Source organism: Engraulis encrasicolus, chromosome 4 (genome assembly GCF_034702125.1).
Source record: "Engraulis encrasicolus isolate BLACKSEA-1 chromosome 4, IST_EnEncr_1.0, whole genome shotgun sequence".
NCBI classification, from domain to species: domain Eukaryota; kingdom Metazoa; phylum Chordata; class Actinopteri; order Clupeiformes; family Engraulidae; genus Engraulis; species Engraulis encrasicolus.
Genome location: NC_085860.1, coordinates 21,317,089 through 21,337,983, shown reverse-complemented (window position 1 = coordinate 21,337,983; position 20,895 = coordinate 21,317,089). Strand labels below are relative to the sequence as shown.

Here is a 20,895-nt window from a genome sequence, read left to right as displayed (position 1 = left end):
GAAATTGTTGACCTCCAAACTCGAATCAGTTCATGAACCTACCCTAGAACATTCACACACCAAATCTGGGACAAATCCATCCACCCGGTCAGAAGTTATGGACCAAACAAAAATTCGGCCATCTTGAATTCGGCCATCTTGAAAGTGTTAACCTCCAAACTGTAATCAGTTCATGAACCCACCCTAGAGCATTCACACACCAAATCTGGGACACATCCATCCACCCGGTCAGAAGTAATGGGCCAAACAAAAATTCGGCCATCTTGAATTCGGCCATCTTGAAATTGTTGACCTCCAAACTCGAATCAGTTCATGAACCTACCCTACAACATTCACACACCAAATCTGGGACAAATCCATCCACCCGGTCAGAAGTTATGGACCAAACAAAAATTCGGCCATCTTGAATTCGGCCATCTTGAAAGTGTTAACCTCCAAACTCGAATCAGTTCATGAACCCACCCTAGAGCATTCACACACCAAATCTGGGACAAATCTATCCACCCGGTCAGAAGTAATGGGCCAAACAAAAATTCGGCCATCTTGAAATGTTTTACCTCCAAACTCGAATCAGTTCATGAACCTGCCCTAGAACATTCACACACCAAATCTGGGACAAATCCAAACACCCGGTCAGAAGTTATGGACCAAACAAAAATTCGGCCATGTTGAATTCGGCCATCTTGAAAGTGTTAACCTCCAAACTCTAATCAGTTCATGAACCCGCCCTAGAGCATTCACACACCAAATCCGGGACAAATCTATCCACCCGGTCAGAAGTAATGGGCCAAACAAAAATTTGGCCATCTTGAATTCGGCCATCTTGAAAGTGTTAACCTCCAAACTCTAATCAGTTCATGAACCCACCCTAGAGCATTCACACACCAAATCTGGGACAAATCTATCCACCCGGTCAGAAGTAATGGGCCAAACAAAAATTCGGCCATCTTGAATTCGGCCATCTTGAAATTGTTGACCTCCAAACTTGAATCAGTTCATGAACCTGCCCTAGAGCATTCACACACCAAATCTGGGACAAATCCAAACATCCGTTCAAAAGTTATCGCGTTAACACGAAAGACCTTACGCGGCGGCGGCGGACGCGGCGGACGCGGCGGCGGTGCACGCAAAACCATTACATCCCCGACGCTCCGCATTTCGGGGATATAATAATATGCACTCACTGACAGGGCTCTAAATTAACAGCAGCCAACCAGCCAAATGCTGGTGAAATTTGCTAGACTTGCTAGACACTTTCACCCATTAGTGAGTGTGTGTTTGGCTAGTAAGATTTCATCAACTAGCCATTTTGGCTGGTGGTGAAAAATGTTAATTTAGGGCCCTGGGGCCACATAACAGAAAAAATCCTAAATGCTCATCCTAACTTAAGATAGGAACAGTAAGATAGGAAAAATCCTAACTTCCTATTACAGAACGAATTCCTAAGTCCCTAGCCGTTTCTTATCTTATTTTTGCCCCCCCCATCCTATCTTAAATTAGGAATGCCTAACTCCTCTATCATATTGATTTTTTCGATTGGTCGTGTCTGTTTCTGCCATTTCGAATGCGCACGAGATTGATAGAATGTAACGACTTCACTTTTGAAGCGACGGGAAGCCAGTTGTAGCCTAGGCTACGTGTTGGGGGGAGAACGCATAGCCTAATTATTAATAATTACGGACGAAAAAATACAGTGAATAAAGGAGGGCGTTAATTTCCATCATTCATGTAGGCTACATTTGTAGCTAAGAATCCTCAAAAGTTTCCTCATAGCCGTGTTGACAGTTTCAGCAGTCACCGGCCGTCGCTTATCCGCCACCTGAATGCTGTTTTAACAATGTGCAAATTCCCATGATCAAGTAGCTTATTCAAATCAATGATACGGGCGACGAAACAAGTCACATCGACTGTCAGCCTAAACAACGCGTGTAAAACAGGGATGCCTCCGTGTAGTGAACTAAAGACATTTTATTGATCATAGAAACATTCTTAGTTTGAATGACAGCGTGAAGATGGGAGGGGGGAGGGAGCCTGCCTGTGTGACTGGCTGCACTGACAGAGAACGAGGGAGAGCGAGAGGAACCGGATCATCAAATAGGCTAACTTTTGAACAACGCTACAGCATAATATACACCGTAACTTTGTGAGGACAAATGGATTAGTTTTGTGTGGTCTATAAATTCATCAGTAGACCTAGTAGGCCTAGACTAGGCATTGTGACTTGTCCTGTTCGAGAGGAGACTTTGGCGAGGGAGCGCACTTTGTGCTCATAATCCTGTCACAACATCAGCACGTAGGCTACGTGAAGTCAATTGCTTTTTTGTTGGACGTTGCTAAATCAGTCTTTGATGTGCAAACCCCATGGTCAAAGTAGGCCTAATTCAAAGGCTACACTTGTTAATAGGAAATGTGTTTGACTTTCAAACTATTTTCTTTTTTAATTTCTAAATAAAGGTAGGCTATATTGCATAGAACAATGACAGGCTTCAAATTGTAAATATTTAGGCCTACATCGGGCAACTATGGAATTGTAGCCTGCCTGGTTGGGAAGCTACTGTGGTAACCGTACCAGTGCTATTTTTTCTCTCTTGAAAACAAAATGCCCCAATCAACCCAGGCATCACTGCTCTAGGTGTTTTGGTTTGATGCCCCATGTTGCTGACATTGTGCATAATGCAAAAAAGCACCAGTAACAGGGGTATCCTGAGTTTAGGACAGGGTGTATGGTCTCCTAACTTAGGCATCCTAAGTTAAGATATTCCTAACTTAGGATGCTTCTGGAATGGCTATATTCCTATCTTAAGATAAGATAGGATTTCTTCCTAAGTTAAGTTAGGAAACCTCCTTCTGTTATACCAAAATTCCTAAATCCCTTCCTATCTCAAGATAAGATAGGATTTCAGACTTAGGAAGTTTCTGTTATGTGGCCCCAGCTCACTGTATATAAGACGTAAACTTTTACAGTTAGGCTACAACCATTTTCAGATGCTCTCTTCTTCATATTATGTACTAAACGTACACTTAAACGTATTCAACTTTTATCACTTAACACATATTTTATTCATTCCTGGGAAATGCTTTACGTAAATAAATTAGACTTGACATTCATGATCATTATCAGTAGGCCCGTATAATCAAATTAATTTACATGTGCCACCAAATGCAACGCGTCGTGAATAATGCATATCATGGACGTATGGTGGTTTAAATAATGAATATTGTGTATTTAAACAAGCCACAGTGTCATCTTGCTTTACTCATTGCTTTAATTATTTACTTCAATATTTGCTGGCCGCTGAGGTATTTTAAAATGCATTCTCGGCAGGAGGTCTTTAGCGATATCAAGCTTGGAATAATTTGGATGGATTTCCCCTTCACTGAACAATGAGTAATGCCTGAAAGCATCGCCAGGATGATTTTTAAATGAACTGGAAATGATAATGTGTCTGCCTGTGCTGTGCTTATTACATTACATTAAGGGGCCTGGTGGTAGATAGTATAGTAACTTGGTGATAATAAGTTATTGAATTGAAAGTGGCTTGAAGTGCCAGTTACATTTTAGGAGCATAGGCCTATAACGCCAGTACAACAGTACAGTTCAGTTCAGTTAGGTTTATTTGATAGGGACAGATACACATCATATAGTAGGCTATACAAACCCAACAGAATTGCATCGTAGCATTTACAGCCTTGGCTACTTTCCAATGCCCGTCCCTAGAATGGCTTTTGAAATAAAAAATAAAAAAATGTTTTGTAATTTCATTTTTAAAAGTTGGGTATAGAATTATGATTATTTATTGTTTGATATTGTAGGCTACCCAACCCAGGCACATAGTATCAGAATTCCCATAACCCATTGCACCCACCCAGAACACATTTAGTAAAGGAACAGTCCACTTCATTTCAGGAAATTGCTCATATTGCTCAATTGCTGATGGGGCAGCCGTGGCCTAATGGTTATTGGTTAAGGAAATGGGCTTTTGATCAGAGGGTAGCAGGTTTGAATCCCACCGTTCCACTCCCTCCCACTCTCAATGGCTGAGGTCCCCTTGAGCAAGGCGCCTGACCCCATACTGGCTCAAGGGACTGTAACCAATACCCTGTTGATTTCTGTGAGTCAGTTTGGATGAAATCATCAGCTAAATGCAATGTAATGTGATGTGATCATGAAATGATATGGGCCCTGCCGTGGCCATCCGGTAGGACACTCACCTGCCATGCAGCTGACCAGGGTTTGATTCCCAGCCCGGGTCATTTGCAGACCCCTCCCCGTCTCTCCCCCCACTCGCTTCCTGTCCAGCTCTCAGACTGTCCTATCATCAATAGAGTCGTAGAAGACCAACAAAAAAAATCTAAAAAAAGAAGGAAAGAAATGATATGGAAGTTGAAGTCCTACCATCACCCCTTGCACCCATCCGAAGCGTGTTGGCTGAGCCTGAGGCAGGTCTGCCTTCTCCTCGTCTGGCAGGCCACCAGGGACCCCGGGGCCCCCTCCTGCTCCTGCTCCTGCTCCTGCTCCTGACGCCTCATACAGGGGCGGGGGGCTGCCATCATCCTGACAGGGGGATGGAGAGATAGTAAATAGAAAATAGTAATGATAATAATACATAATACATAGATTGGATTTGATTAGATTAGATTTGAAAAAAAAAACGTTATTGTCTGTTACACATGAAACAGAAAATTGTCTTTGTCGTGGCTTCAGTGATCCTCACAGACATTAGACAAGACTTGAACGAAACAGGACAAAACAAGACAAGACAGAGATTAATACATAGATTTCATAAAGGCCTAGTGCTTTTCATGTCACTCAAAGACACTTAACAGGTGAAAAACATGTAGGCAGCACAAACACACAGTATAAGGACAGACTTAGCAGGGGTAGGGAGGAACTTTGGGAGAGAACTTTGAGATAGCCTATTATGAAAACTAAACTCATTACACAGCTTGCAATATTACTGCATATATACACAGTGTACATGAGCTGAAGAGAAAAGTTGGGGTCTATTTGACTTTCCTGAAGGCATATAACTAAAACATGCTCAGTGTTCCAAGACCCACGGTAGTCTGGGGATACTGTGTGGCTACCCTGCCTAATAAGCTAGCCCTAACTTAACATAAACCAATCAATGCCATTGACAATGAAAAAGTCTGACAAAGTCCGGACTCAAATTCTGGAAAATGAACGCAACCGTATGTGGTCAGAAATGCATTCTTGGCTGAAAATAGCAGAGACAATCATTAAAGACCCACTGTGAATCATATCAGCCAGTTAAACATAAAAAGGTAAGTTGCCCTGGTGCCTGAAGTTTGTAAGGTAACTTAACTCGAGGGTTAACTCAACTTGAGTTGAGTTTACTTACAAATTTAAGGCAGTAGGGCAACTTACCTTTTTACGTTTAACTGGCTGCAATGTTCTAGTGTATGTTTGAACAGGGCTGGACTGGGGGAGAAATAGGGACCGGGCACTTTTGGCTTCAAGGGGGCCCCTCATAATTAGCAGCGCACAACTGACTCACCGGTGGGCCCCGCACCCTTGTGAGCCCTTATTTTCTATGCCAGATGGTCAGTCCAGTCCTGTGTGTGAATGAATGCCTCCAGTACGGTACCTCTTGGTTGGCGTGCAGCTGGAACAGCGAGGGCCTGAAGCGCCGCCTCCCCGCCGCCTCCGCCGTGTTGGAGTAGAACTCGTAGCGCGGCGGAGCGTCCAGCGTGTCGTACCCCGACATCAAGCGGGAGTCATGGCGACGTGACGTCACTCCGTAGCCGACCCCGACACTCTGCTCTCCTCCTCCACCTCCACCTCCTCCATTGGTGATGCTGAAGCGGGCCTCCGTCGTGGGCTCCCCTTGCTCCTCTTCGTAGGCGGAGGAGGAGGAGGTGGTGGAGTACCTGCCTTGCAGGGGGGTCAGGCTGAACACGTTGCCTCCTGCCTGGGCCTCCTCCATCGTATTATGGGGTGGCTGATGCAGTGTAGTGACTGGCCACTGCTGCTTATGATGAGGATTATGATGCATGGCAAGGGCAAGGGCCTTTTATAGGGGATGGAGAGACCATGACTAAGGCTGTGGGTTGGGGTTGTGGGTGTGTGCTCTGAGGGTGTGACTGCCACACCAATGAGCAGCGGCATTGGATGGACTATGACTTGATGGGCCCCTGGGTCACACAACAAGAAAGCCCCCCCCCCCTCCATGGGTGATGCTCATTTAGAAAAAGACTAGGCAAGATGTTGACACTTTATGATTTGAGAGGGGGGTGGTGGTGGTGTGGGGTTGCCCCCTGAGAAATGTGAAAATATAGTTGTTAAAAATTTATTCATTTTCATTCATTTTAACACAATATGAGAATGGATATTTAGAGACTTGGCCTTCAGGGCCCCCTTAACGCTTGGGCCCCTGGACCTGGGCCTGGCAGGCAGTAATCTGTCCTTGCCAGGGAAGCCAATAGGTGAGCACAAAGGGGTCATTTGTCCCGGGTCCAAGGAGAAAGGGGGCCCATAATTGGGTCATCATTGCATTGTATTGATTGGGTTTGGGGCCCTTTCAGATGTCTTTGTCCCGGGCCCTGCCAAAGCTGTCAGCGGCCCTGGTCCTTGTCAAAGAGTCTAGCTTTTTGTCGCTGAGGCCAAAGTCCATGTTTTGTGGCCATGGAGGCCTGGGTTCGAAGCTGGAGTGGGTAGGGCGGGTAGCGTGAGTTGACCTTCCTTTTGCTATAATACCGTAAATCCACATGTCCCAGAGGTGAAAACAGCCATTTTGGACTTGTAATGAGAGAAGAGGGAGAGAAACAAAGCAAGCACGTGCAATGAACCCACACAAGAGCGTTTTCACTGATGGGTAACTTCTTATAATTGCCCCCTGAGGCCCTAAATGAGAAACCAGAACAGTACTCACAGTTAGAACCGTTAGAGTGAGAGATTAAGATCAAATGGTAGATGACCTTCAGTTTAGATCTCAAGGTGACAGCTCACTTTCATTTTTTTTTTTTTGGCTTTCTTTGCCTCTGTCAGACAGGACAGTTTGAGAAGATACAGTAAAGCAATGGGAGAGAGAAACAGGGAGGGATTTGGAAATGACCCCAGGCTGGACTTGAACCCTTCAAACCTGTTACTGTATTGTTTTTTTCAGATGTAATTTTTAATACAATGATGAACTGATTTTATTGAAGGAAAAGGACCCAAGGAAGAATAGCTGTGGCATTGTCACAGCTAATGGAGATCCAAAAAACAAACAAACAAACAAACGAACAAACAAAAAACAAATAAATAAACCCAGGTCTCCGGTGTACCAGTCAGTACCCAAGGCATGATCGGGGCCTGTATTATTTACTGTATTGTGCATTTATAGGTTTTTATAGGTTATAAGGTTTTTATATACAGTGCCCTCCATAATTATTGGCACCCCTGGTTGAGATGTGTTTTTTAGCTTCCAATTATTATTATTTTTTTCTAAATAATATGGGACCTTAATGGAAAAAAAGAGAAAAATCCAACCTTCAATACAAGTGCATTTATTCAGTGGGGAAAAAATCCCACATAAAGAAATAATTATTTGACATCAAATAATGTGTGTCACAATTATTAGCACCCCTGGTGTTAATATTTTGTACAACCCCCTTTTGCCAACAAAACAGCACCTAATCTTCTCCTATAATGTTTCACAAGATGGGAAAAGACAGAAAGAGGGATCTTCAGCCATTCCTCTTTGCAGAATCTCTCTAAATCATCCAGAGACCTGGGTCCTCTCCTCTGTACTCTCCTCTTCAGCTCACCCCACAGGTTCTCAATGGGGTTGAGGTCAGGGGACTGAGATGGCCATGGGAGGAGCTTGATTTTGTGTCTGGTGAACCATTTCTGTGTAGATTTGGCCATATGTTTAGGGTCATTGTCTTGCTGAAAGACCCAGTGACGACCCAGCTTCAGCTTTCGGGCAGAGGGCAACAGATTTTGATTTAAAATGTCCTGGTATTTCAAAGCATTCATGATGCCATGCACCCTAACAAGGTTCCCAGGGCCTTTGGAAGCGAAACAGCCCCACATCATCACTGACCCACCCCCATACTTCACAGTGGGTATGAGGTGCTTTTCAGCATGCGCATCTTTCGTGGTATGCCAGACCTACTTAGAGTGTTTGTTGCCAAAAAGCTCAATCTTGGTCTCATCTGACCAAAGCACACGGTCCCAGTTGAAGCCCCAATACCGCTTGGCGAACTCCAGACGCTTGCGTTTATGATTGTGAGTGAGGAAAGGTTTTCTCCGTGCATGCCTCCCAAACAGCTTGTTGGCGTGTAGACAGCGCCTGATAGTTGATTTGGAGACTTTGTGACCCCAGGATGCTACCATTTGTTGTAATTCTGTAACAGTGAGCTTTGGAGATCTTTTGATTTCTCTTACCATCCTCCTCACTGTGCGTGGTGGCAAAATAAACTTGGGTCCTCGTCCAGGCTTGTTTACCACTGTTCCAGTTGTTTTGAACTTCTTAATTATTCCTCTCACAGTGGATATGGGCAGCTGCAGTTGAGTGGCAATCTTCTTGTAGCCTCTGCCTGACCTGTGAAGGTCGACGCACATCTGCCTCACTTGTATGCTGTGTTCCTTTGTCTTTCCCATGTTTAAGAGTGGATAAGAGAAATGGCCTCGGTGTCACGTCATATTTATACCCCAGGGAAACAGGAAGTGATGAATTACTAATTAAATGTTCCTACATACTCTGGTAAACTACTGTAGAAATGACAGAAATGCTTCAATTATATTTATTTCCTGGGAATTGTTAAGGGTGCCAATAATTGTGGAACAGGTGATTTAATGAAAAATAATTATTTTTTAGTCAGGGATTTTTTTATTTTCTTACAATTCATTTGAGTTGAAGGCTACATTTTCCTACAATTTTCAGTGTGACAGTATTCTTCTGCAATAAACACTGAATTTATTTTAAGGCTTTTAACACATCTCAACCAGGGGTGCCAATAATTATGGAGGGCACTGTATATCATTTATTTAAAAAAAACAAACCAAAGACATAAGGTGGATTCCAATATGCGGACTCCCTACTGTGTCTGTGCTTGTGGCCTCGCGTTTCGCTGATGCCCCACTTCCGTGGAGAAAACAATGAAGTGTTCCCCGCTGTCAGCCTAGCCACAACTTTTGGTGGACTGTTCTTAATTCACAATCAGGGCTTTGAACCGTTATTTTTTTCCAAATGGTTCGTTCCGAACAGAAACGGAATTATAACGTTTCCGGTTATGAGTTCCACCAACAAATTGACGTTCCCGAACCGGTTAGAACAAAAAAATACTGTTCCCGGAACGGTTAATTTCGTTCCTGTCAGGAAGAAAATTCTCGGTGCACTTTAAAAGCGCTTCTCTGCAATGTCTAACAGTTATGCAATGGAAACTCTCCCCTTTTGTATGATAGCGGTTTCTCTTATTTAAGATGTGGAGTGGAGACTTTGTAATCCCTCTCTCCATTCAGTCAGCGAATGTCTGATGTCACACAGGACCTGAACCTCAGCTGTCATGGTAACGTGCACAGGAAAATCATTACTTTTTTTGTTTTGTTTGAGGAACGGTATTAACCGGTATTAACCGGTTACCATTATTTTTAAATAAGTGTTCCCGTTCCAGAACATAAAATATGATAACGTTTCCGGTTTCGTTTCTGTTCCTTGTAAAATACAAAAAGTTCCCGGTTTTCGTTTTCGTTCCTTGAACCGGTTCAAAGCCCTGTTCACCATTCCTCCTCTTGCCCCCCACACCACCCCCCTCTCCTCCTCCTCCTCACCCTCCTCCTCTCGCCTTCAAACCAACCTCTTCTCCTTCTCCTCCTGACCCCCACACCACCCTTTCCTCCTCCTCGTCCTCCTCCTCGCGCCTTCAAACCACCCTCCTCTCCTCCTCTCGCCCCCCACATGAGAAAATTACATTAGAATTGAACTTTTGCAAGAGGAGACAAGTGAGAGAGGCAAGGGAGGAGAGGACGGGAGTCCGCATATCAGAATGCATCCCCAGCCTACAGAGTGATAAACACAAAATGGCTGCAGGAGGGTGCGCTGTGGGAGTTTGTTTGTTGAGTATGGGGATTGATGAGGTCCTGGAGACATGGTGGCAGTTCATCCTGCTTTAGAAACCAGTGTGAGTGTGAGTGTGTTAGCAGGGAAGCCGGGAGCGTACCTATGTTCCCTGGGTCCTATCTTCCCCGGTCTTTGTATGGGACCCATATGGGACTACTGTATGTTCCCCGCATTGTATCTGACAAGGGGATAAGGCCCAGGATGCTTACACATGCATATTTCTTTCACAAATGGTTGCCATGCGTATTTCATGTCAAGTTTGCCCACAGTGGTAGCCTAACGCTAACCCTAACCGTACCCGGGGGAACATAGGACATAGGGATGACCCGAGAAGCCGATGAGGGTTAGGATGGGGGAGCACAAGAGGTGAGTTGTTTAGGGCCCAGCCAGGGTGAGAGGGTCCTCATTATATTGTTCACTATTGTATTGAGAAGGGGGCCCTTTCAGATCATTTTGTCCCGAACCTTGTCAAAGTTGCCATCAGCCCCGAGTGTTAGTATGAGACCCTTCATGGCATGGTTGTTGTGCTATAGGAGTGACGACAAAGCGTGGGCCATATGGCACAGACACAGTTTGAAAAACAACGGGTTGTTCCATCAACAATCTTCCAATGCCTCATTGATCGGGGCCAGATTAAATTTTCACATGTAATCTCACATTTCTGCCCTACCGTGGCCTAACGGTAGAGCACTCCTCTACTAAGCGGCCAACCTAGGTTCGATTCCCAGCCCGGGTCGTTTGCCAGCCCTTCCCCGTCTCTCTCTCCCCACTCTCTCCTGTTACCATCTTCACTGTACTATCATAAATGAAGTCAAAAAGACCAAAAATATCTAATCTCACATTTACTCTGGTTTCCCAGGCTAGCTGTGTGCTGTGCTATGCTGCTGTGCAGTGCTTGGAGGCGGCATGCCACATGTCCTGTGGGCAGCAGAGGGTGTAGAGCCAGTATGTTGTCATTAGTTGGACTCCTCGGCTGAAACCAAACGTGCCACCGCATGCTGAGCTCAGAGTAGAGCCACTTCAGTTCAGGAGACTTGGGGACTTCTCTTCTCTTCTCTCAGACTTCATTACCCAGCACACGCACACACACACACAAGCGCGCACACACACACACGCACACGGCCGCTGACTGATTTTCCTGGGCCCAGGACAAAGTCATCTCAACGGACCCTTACCCAATACATACAATGTAATGGGAACCCAATTCTGGGCCCCCTATCTCCCTGGGCCTGGGACAACATACCCCTTTGTCCCCCCTTGTCGGCGGGCTTGCACACACACACACACACACACACACACACACACACACACACACACACACACACACACACACACACACACACACACACACACACACACACACACACACACACACACACACACACAGTGTGTCTACAGTTTTGGATTTTTGGGAGGCATTGTTCAGTGGGCATATTTCTGTGAATAAGCCTCTCTGTGAAATACAATACGCAAACAATAGGGGGAAAATGGCTTTTTATGAGCACCCCACTGAGCACGAGGAGGTGACCTTAGCCTGCGCTAGTTGTAATTTTGTGTGTAGAACAGCACTTCAAATGGCTTTTGGTTTCAGCTGAGCGAGCGCTCCCTGCCTTCAGCAATGACCGAGCACTTTTCTGGTTCCTCATTAACTTCTGTCTACAAAGCTAGATGATGCTTGGCAAAGGAATTATTAGCCGCCAATTCGCCAGAAATCTCCTTTTTTTTCTTCTTCTTCAGAGAATCCCCTCTGGTCTTTCTGACTGAAAGCGTGTTTTTTTGTGAGGATTTTTTAATTGAATTGAACACTTGAAACTTTGTACTTTGTGTAAATTTTAACTAAAACAGTGGAAATGTGTGTGTGTGTGTGTGCGTGCACTTTAAAATCTGTCATCAATCACTTGGACTGAAGGCTCTCAATTCTAATTTAGATCACAGTGTGATATGATATTTATGCAGGAAATTTAGGCCTATCTTAAATGTTATGAGGGGCTAAATAAATCACAATCTCTCTCAGTTAAAAAAACCCAAACGTTTATTCGTAATACAATTCAACTTCATCATCATCATCCTCCTCCTCCTCCTCTTCATCTCTGAGGATCCACACCCAGGGCCAGATTATCCATAAGGGCCAGTGACACAGTGCTCAGGGGCACCAACCATTTACATACAATTAGGGAGCACTACATGACACAAACTTTACACATATTGTTCATAAAGGGGGCACCTGCAAGGTGTTGGTGCCAAACTAAGGGCACCACAGTGTCTTAATGCGGTCCTCTCCACACCAAAGGGTTGATGGCATCTGGTGATGTGTTGGCCGGGGTGGGCATGTCCTCGTCGCCGCCAGCGTCGGTCGGTCCGGTCGGGTCGGTGGCTGTCTGTGGAGTGGTGCCACCCTGGTGTTGTGAAATAGCCGGGTTATAGCGGATGACTGGCATCGGCCTGATTCACAACACCAGCTGCGGCACACACACCTGGCACTCTCTTCTCTTTCTGTCTCGGAGCTGGCGGCACGGGCACACACACACACACACGGTTTTCAACCTCCCTTTCTTTTCAGTAACACATTCTCATGTCACGGGTACGGTGTTCATTTTAGGACATCCCCACAACCTGACAACCTTTGTCAGTCTCATAAAAATATTTGTCATTCTCAGAAAAAAAACCCTCAGAAAAACCTTTCACATCCTTAGAAATCATTTGACATCCTCAGAAAAGAAGGTTGTGTCGAAGGTAAACAATTTAAGGAGAAGGAGATGGTGGAAAAGAAGAGCGTGATGGTGGGAAGGAGAGGAAGATGGTGTGGGGGAGGAAAAGAGGGGGAGGAGAAGAGGGTGGTGTGGGGGGCAAGAGGAGGAGAGGAAGGTGGTGTGGGGGGCAGGAGAGTGAAAAGAGGGTGGTGTGGGGGGCAATAGGACAGGAGGCTGAGAGGAGAGGAGGGTGGCATGGGGGGCAAAAGGAGGGCGAGAGGAGAGTGAGGAGGAGAGGAGGGTGGTGTAGGGACGAGAGGGGGGTGAGGATGGTGCCGCTGCATTGAGGCGAAGAGGCAGTGCCAACGCCTCCATCTGTGTGCACCGCGGGCATCTTCCTCCCCTTGCACCATCTGCCTTGCCGGGGACATCGTCCGCCTCGTCTCCCCGAGACGCAAGCTCAGGGGATAGCATACAGGGGGGGGGGTATGTATATAGGGCCCCACACAATGTCTGCAGGGCCGCTGATAGCTTTCACTGGGCCCAGGAAAAAGTAATCTGAAAGGGCCCCCTATACCCAATACAGACAATGTAATGGGGTCCCAATTCTGGCCCCCCTCTGTCCCTGGGCCCGGAACAACATACCCCTTTGTCCCTCCCTGTCGGCAAGCCTGAATGTCTGATTTAAGTAGACATATGGCTGGGGGTGGGGGTCCATTGGAACTGATTGAACATAGGGCCCTCAATTTGCAGCTTTGCCCCTGCGCACACTTCCCTGCTCCCTCTCCCTACCCACTGTGACGCCGGCTACACACTTCCCTGCTCTCTCCCCCTCCCTACCCACTGTGACGCCGCCTTCCCTATCTAGAGAACTTCATTAAGATCCGGCTGGCTTGGGATGAATGGGCAGAGTGTGGGAGCCGAGGAGACAGAATGACAACGCTTTTTGTTGACTGCTGGCAATTTAACAGTGGAAGATTACCAAACTGTTTTAAAACGGTTCATTAAGGTCTGAGAGCTGCAGTAATGGTAAAATGTAGGGACAAACAGTAAGAAAAAACTTAACTAAACTAAAACAGCAAGTTAGGCTTTCTGATTGAACAAAAGACGAGGCCAAAGACAATCAGATGTGGCAGTTGAGTCGAAGTGATCTCTTCCACACATCCTCTGTAAACATGAGATTTCAGGATCCCTTTACATCTAACATCAAGGTCAGCTAGGATTGTGTGCAGAGGATATTTCCATTTGCATGTCTTTAAAACATTGTATAACCTTCACAAAAAGTTACAGATGTTTGGCTTTCAAGTGAAAACAAATCAAAAGTATTTATGCATATTATCATGTATACTCAGTCGTCATTCAATGTCCTCCAATGTCAGGATGAACCTTAAAGGTGCACTGTGTAGTATTGTGGCCAGAGTAGGTATTGTAACTATGCTGCTTATTGAAACTGTGTGTAGCCCATTGACAAATTTGATTTTTTTCGTGAATATTTACTTTGTAATAAACTAATACTTACTAGTATTACCAAAGCACAGTACGTTTTGCAGGTAAAAAAAGATTATTTCCGGATATTCAAAATGGCGAATATGGAGAATATCCACCTTTTCATGTAGGAAAAGTGCAATTCTCCCAGTCATAATGAATACTAACCCTAGGTATTTGAAAAAAGGTAGCATTTGTGAATGGGTAGCATCAATTGTGGAAAGAAACTGCTAAAAATATTACACAGTGCACCTTTAAAAAAATAAAAAGCCTTACACAAGCTCACATCCTCACCCTTATTGTAAGGCGCAGAGAGACACAGTAGCTGTTACTTTACATTCATTCACTTTGACAACTGATTTACTTTCTCACAAAGTTCAACAATAGCCTCATATTCCCAAACTTATTGTTTGTTTTTCTTCATTTTGTGCCACTTAGTAGAGTTGAGACAAGGCAGCCTCTCAGAGGACAACAACTCATTACTAATATAAATTACTGCAGTGAACAAGATTTTCTTATAAAATTGGAATGCCATTGTGTCTTCAGCCTCATCTATATTGAGTGGGAATAAAGCATTGTGTGCTCCCAGCTCGTGTATTGGTCTGAAAACAGAATGATAAGGAAGACAGACAGAACATAAAGGGAAATATGATCCAATAATGAGAGCGAGTTCATGATGAAAATGAGACAACAAAACAGAACCAAACTGAAAATTGAAAATTTATTTATTCAAATATGAAAAAATACAAATAATAAGGACAACAAAACAATGAAGGAAATTAAACAGATGGCATTATGGGAAAAAACCTCAATCAAACAAAGGGTAGGGCAGGGCAGGGCAGGGTAGGGTGTAGCCATGGTTGACATAGTGGATGCGTGGAGGGCTGATGATGGCGGTGGAAAACTGCTGTTTTCTTAGAAAGGCTCAATTGCCGCAGTCTGGGTGTGTGTATGTGTGTGTAGGTACATGGTATCTGTGGGTGTATATTCGAGTGCGTGCATGCGTGTGCGTGTGCGTGTGTGTGTGTGTGTGTGTGTGTGTGTGGTGGAATGGGTGTGGCTCAGTTCATGAGGACCTCCATCTGTACGAGTCGTGCGTTGGTGTCTCCTGCCATGCGATAGGGGATCATGCCGGCAAAGGTGATCAGGGCTCTGGCCTGACTGCGCAGCTGCTGCACACACAAACAACACAACATGGAACACACAAGTTAGAACACAATAGAACATGGAACACACATGTTAGAACTCACATACAAGAGCACAGACACACGCTAGAACTCATGTACCCATAAAATGAAACACACATTCAAACTCACACACAATAGAACAGAGATCACACATACAAGTATTAAAACTCTAGAATTCTCAGCCGCCATGAGAGTCACCATGGCATATGTGACAAGTTGGCAATTAAATGCACTGATACCATTTTCACAGTTTTATGTAAAACAGAATGACTTGTCATTTCCATATCTGAACACTGAATATAACAGCGTAATAAGAATTTTGATTACAATCCATCTTATATATCACCCTAATAATATTTGATTTGCAATCCATCAATTAAACGAACTAGTATAGTACATCTATGCTCCAGCTATGCTCTCTGTGTCCCTCATCTCTCCCTAGGCTGCTCAGCTTACCGAGTCTCTGTCCTCCAGGGGGCGCTGTGTCCTGCCAGGGGTGCCCGCCGTCGCCCCCTTCAGCCGCTTGTACTGCGTGTACAGGATGTTCATGGTAGCCAGTAGCACCTCCGACAGGTTGTGCCGCACCTGCCAGCAGAAGACGAGAGGAGAAAGAAGAAAGAGGAGAAATGAAGGAGAAAAAGAAGAAAGATGAGGAATGAAGAAGAAAAAAGTAAGTATCGTGATACAGGGAGATTTTTTCCCTCACGGCCACCTATTCCAATGCACAGTAAAATGCACCTTTTAAAACACATTCCAATATTGGGCAGACTATCCAAAACACTTTGAATGAATAGAACGTCTCACATTCACTCGTTTAAGCATACAGTACATCGGTTGTAAAGGCCGTCATGCCTTCAAAGCGCCAACTAAACTAAGCACATAGGTAATTGGGTTTCGGTTTCAGGGACATGCTGAAAGGGATATTTAAACCTCGCCAGAGATGATGATAATGATTTATTTCAGATGTTACAAGCGAGAATCAACAAATTCTAGGTTGCAGGGCGATTCATCTCCATAATAACTAAGCCACCGTCTCGTCTCATCTCTAGGAAGATCGAAAGTGCAAGGCAGGTTTTGCATTAAGGAGACAGATGGCTAGGCCTTAAAATGGCAGACGACAGCCAAGGGCTGAGCAAGCCAACTCCCGCATGGTGCGTCCTACGGCAACTAAAAAAGCCTAAAGACAAAAGATTGTGAAAGTCCGCTGTGCTGTGAGAGAGGCTGGTGGAGATGAGAAGTAGCCTGGTTGTAAAGGAGGGAGAAGGAGGCTAGTCTGACCTCATCACTGAAGTTCCGGAATGCCGCCACTCTCTCCTCAACGCTGTCCTGACTCAGGGGGACCAGCTTCAGCCTCTCAATGATCTGAGAGAGAGAGAGAGAGAGAGAGAGAGAGAGAGAGAGAGAGAGAGAGAGAGAGAGAGAGGGAGAGAGTGAGAGAGACAGAGAAAATGGAGAAAGAGAAAGGGAACCAGAAAAAAAACAACAGAGGGATGAAAAGAGAGACAGAGGGAGAAAGAGGAAGAGAGGGATATATACACGTTATTGCAATCTGAGCAGCCATCCCGCTAGACTAAGTCATAGTGATGGGTGGTGTGTAGCGGTGCCTTACGTCGTATGCCTGGTCGATATGGCTGGCGTGGTACTCATCAAAGAAGGTGGTGAGGTCCAACAGCAGGTAGAACGTGCTGTCCACAGACTTCTCTCCCGCTGTACCGCTGGTCCGATACCTGATGGCATGCCACACATACGGACACACACATACACCAGCCTATAAGCGTAAATTCATAATGCTTCCGTTCCGTCACAGGTACTCTTCAGGAATGTTGTAATAGTCACTGAAAAAACTTTACTACACCACTATACAGTGCAAGGGGCTTTAATAAATCATAAATATTAATTACGACTTAGTCATTGCCATTCTGGTAACAGTTCATTTATACCAGGGGACGTGTCTTACTGGGTTAGAACAGAATGACTTGTGGCTAGTGCCGTACACCCAAGTGGCTGCGCTATCTCTAAGAGTGGGTTCATTTGTAGTGCCACGGATTTGAAGCAAAAGAGTCACGCCGTGTTAATTAGCGAATTAGGCGTGAAGTACGTATGAAGAGCAATGCACTAATGGAAACGCACAAGTCGACTGTCTGGCTTATGATATTATGCAACCATGTTTTTTGGCGATAACTGGAAAAATATTGGTGCTGTTGCTTTCTACTTTTTATGGTGACATCCAAGCATGAACGCACAATTACTGACCAAATGTTTATTTTTATTTTTTACATTTTTTTTTTGTTTTGTTTTATAATTTTAAAAAGTAGAAAGCAACAGCACCAATATTTTTCCAGTTATCGCAAGAAAACATGGTTGCATAATATCATTAGCCAGACTGTAGATCAAGGGTTCCCAACCTTTTCCAACTTGGGCCCAATTGAAATGTTCACAAGTGTTCTGGGCCCATCTCTGATCCAGTAGACAAAAAAACTCAAATAAATACCATAGTCAATGGCAACACATCCAAAATAAATGCAGTATTTGGATTTTTTTTAACAGTATTTCAAGGCCCACTTGGAATTCCTTCAGGGCTCACGAGTGGGCCCCAGACCTTCCTGTAGGAGAAACAGGAGCTTGGTGTTGCGGACTTGATTTTCAATTTTCACGTGACTTTGCTAGTCCTGCACCCAATCTTTTTGAGACGGATGTGAGTGTGAGTTTTTTTCTTTGTTACACTTCCAGAAGGTTCCGCTTACCGTTCTGCAATGGCGACGGCCATGTTCTTTAGACGTTCCTTGTTGGACTGCGGGGCGCTGATCTGGGCCACTACGGGACTCAGCAGACGGTTCATCAGCTCCAGAACCTTGTCTGGATTCTGCAGAAAAATGAAAACCGATTGGGGAAAAAATGTGTAAAAAGGAAAAATTTAAAGTTTCATTGCAAAAATGAAATAAACGCCATTGTGACTAAAATGGCATTTTATTTTTTGGAAACGACTGTTCAGACGTCCTTTCCTCTTTTGTGAATTCTTGCCGTTCAAATATTTTAAGAACATAAGCAATGCAATTTGCAATGCAATGAAATGCCCAATAAAAAATGGTAATTTCCCAAAATGGATATGACATTTTGCAACATAGCTTTTCATAAAATATGTCTAATGGTTGCTACAAGATCCAATTAAGTATGTCCTATTATTATCCGACATGGGAAATTGGCTTGAGAAATAAATATCAAAAACCTGCAACTGCTTCACATAATGATATGACGAGATATATTTGTATAATATTTTGGCTACATATACTGTATATAGTATATTTTATGCACGTAATATCAATTTAAAAAAAGTATGAAAATCAAACACACTACAGATAACAAAATCATAAAGTAAAGACGTAGTCAACTGCTTGAAGCAAAACAGCAGTAGCAAATGAACATTCAAAATGACGAAGATGATTACTTTCATTGCAAATGGCATATTAAGATGATCTACTGTTTATTTTCAGTGGGCTCTTGTAGTGGTGATTTAGAATATAACTCTGCGGCATTGCCCCTGTGGAGCGCGACAATGTCTCTAAAACGAGCTCAGGCTTCTTCCTGCTCATGCTAGACTTCTGTCTATTCCTTCTCATGAAATTCTAATGCCAACATTTGAAGAGGGCAAGCCACAAAGGGGGAACATCTTGAAAGACATTTAGTGTTCAAAGTGTTCAAAGCCGCAGTGAAAGAAATGTGTGAATTAAAATACTTCCTTTTAACAATTTAGACATTACAAGGAGTGCCTTTGTCTGAGAAATCCTTTTCTCTTTCTCTTGTACAATAAAATGTTTTAATGAATCTTGAATCTGACGTGTGTCTCGCTCTCTCTGTATGCTTGCTGTGCATCCTGCGGTTTCATCAGCTAAAGCATATTGCTTAGCGGAGCCAGTGTGAGTGTGCTGCAGTGCGGAGAGGAGAGCAGAAGAAAGGAGAGAAGAGGAGAAGAGGAGAGGAGAGGGGAAAAGAACAGAGGACAGCAGAGGAGAGGAGAGGGGTGAGAGGAGAGCAGAGGAGATGAGAGGAGGGGGGAAGAGGGGAGAAAAGAGAAGAAAAAAGGATAGGAAAGGAGAAAAAAGAGAGGAGGAGAGGAAAAAAAGAAAAGGAGAGGAGAGGAGTGGAGAAGAGCGATGAGGAGAGAGGAATGGAGGGAATGGTGAGAGGCGAGGCGAGGCGAGGAGAGGAGAGGAGAGGAGAGTGCGGTCGACTCTGGCACTTCCTGCATGCTCGTGACAACCACACCCATCTCCAGCCAGCCTCCTGCATGCCACACCACGCCACGCTTCCTTCCTCTGATACCCTCTGCCTCATGCTCACATCCCCACACGCTTGCATGCACACTGCCACATTCCTACCTTGGCCAGCTCATACAGCTTGACTGCCTCCTCGAACAGGCCCTTGTTCTCAGCCTCCGATGCCACCTTGGTGATGATAGCCCTCGTGTCGCCGGCAAACTTGTCAATCACGCCCGGCTGTAAACACACACAGACACACGCCACAACCTCACATCAGCTGCAGCTTGCAGGGCCTCAGAATGCTGCCCATTGATATTCTCATGTGAAGGTTCTGAGGAGTTTGTGGAACAATAGAACAGAATAAAATAGACTAGAATAGACTAGACTGAAATAGAATAGAATAGAGTAGAATCAGTGTTTCCCACAGAAATTTTGGAAAAAATGGAAGCAGCCAGGATACGCAGCATTTCACGCGGCGTAAATGCAAAATGGCAAAACAAATAGGAACTATAGGAAACTATAGGCCTACATTTCAGCCATTTATGTTTCGAGAATTACATTTTACCCATGACCTGTATAGTAGTACATTGTCATTTAAAAAAAAAAGCAGTACAGTGATGCTGGTCACAGGGCCAGTTTTTCAAAATTCCTTACATTAAAAGGGCTGAACAACATATTACACAATTATGTCTAGATTCACATTAATTACACATTCATTTCTATATGCAGCCCGATGTCTCCTCTGCTGTGTCAATGAAGGCCTTTCGCCTAACTCATTATCATACAACTGTAAAACAAAGCCTGGGGAATGTCAGTAAACTCATCCCAACTTGACTAGGCTTTTGATCCCTCTGTCTTTCAAGCACTCCAGGAGGAAAATGCGAAGGAAATTGTTTTTGAAATCGTTTTTAAAAAAACAGAAATCGTTTTTTTTTTTTTTTAAAAAAGAAAAAAAAAAAAAAACATTTTTTTTTTTTTTTTTAAATTTTCGGAAACTATGCCGGCCAAATTTAAACTATGGCGGTGCGCCATAGTTTCCTTAATATGTGGGAAACAGTGAGAACGCTGCCGTGAGTGAGCCTTGGAAGGCCCTCAGACAAAAGCAGCTGTTTGCTGTGGTGGTTTGTCTCTCTCTCATTTCCTTATTCTAGTACAATAATGAGTGAAGACAACAATGGATACACAGCGGGAAGACGAGGGAGAATAGCTC

At 44.4% G+C, this 20,895-nt stretch overlaps 2 protein-coding genes across 2 annotated transcripts in view; both read right to left on the bottom strand.

Annotated features, from left to right (window-relative positions):
- The window catches only part of slc12a3 (solute carrier family 12 member 3), a 42,729-nt gene extending 36,976 nt beyond the window's left edge, over positions 1-5,753 (bottom strand). Inside the window, exons 1-2 of the mRNA XM_063196875.1 lie at positions 5,610-5,753; positions 4,397-4,555 (exon numbers count right to left, since the gene is read on the bottom strand). Of these exons, the coding sequence (XP_063052945.1) occupies positions 4,397-4,555; positions 5,610-5,729 (279 nt within the window). The 5' untranslated portion in view covers positions 5,730-5,753. The remainder of the gene's footprint in view (positions 1-4,396; positions 4,556-5,609) is intronic.
- A 9,196-nt stretch (positions 5,754-14,949) lies between these two features.
- The window catches only part of nup93 (nucleoporin 93), a 68,562-nt gene continuing 62,616 nt past the window's right edge, over positions 14,950-20,895 (bottom strand). The window contains exons 17-22 of the mRNA XM_063196865.1: positions 19,806-19,922; positions 18,174-18,292; positions 17,039-17,156; positions 16,708-16,791; positions 15,886-16,014; positions 14,950-15,414 (exon numbers count right to left, since the gene is read on the bottom strand). Coding sequence (XP_063052935.1) covers positions 15,304-15,414; positions 15,886-16,014; positions 16,708-16,791; positions 17,039-17,156; positions 18,174-18,292; positions 19,806-19,922 — 678 coding nt within the window. The 3' untranslated portion in view covers positions 14,950-15,303. The remainder of the gene's footprint in view (positions 15,415-15,885; positions 16,015-16,707; positions 16,792-17,038; positions 17,157-18,173; positions 18,293-19,805; positions 19,923-20,895) is intronic.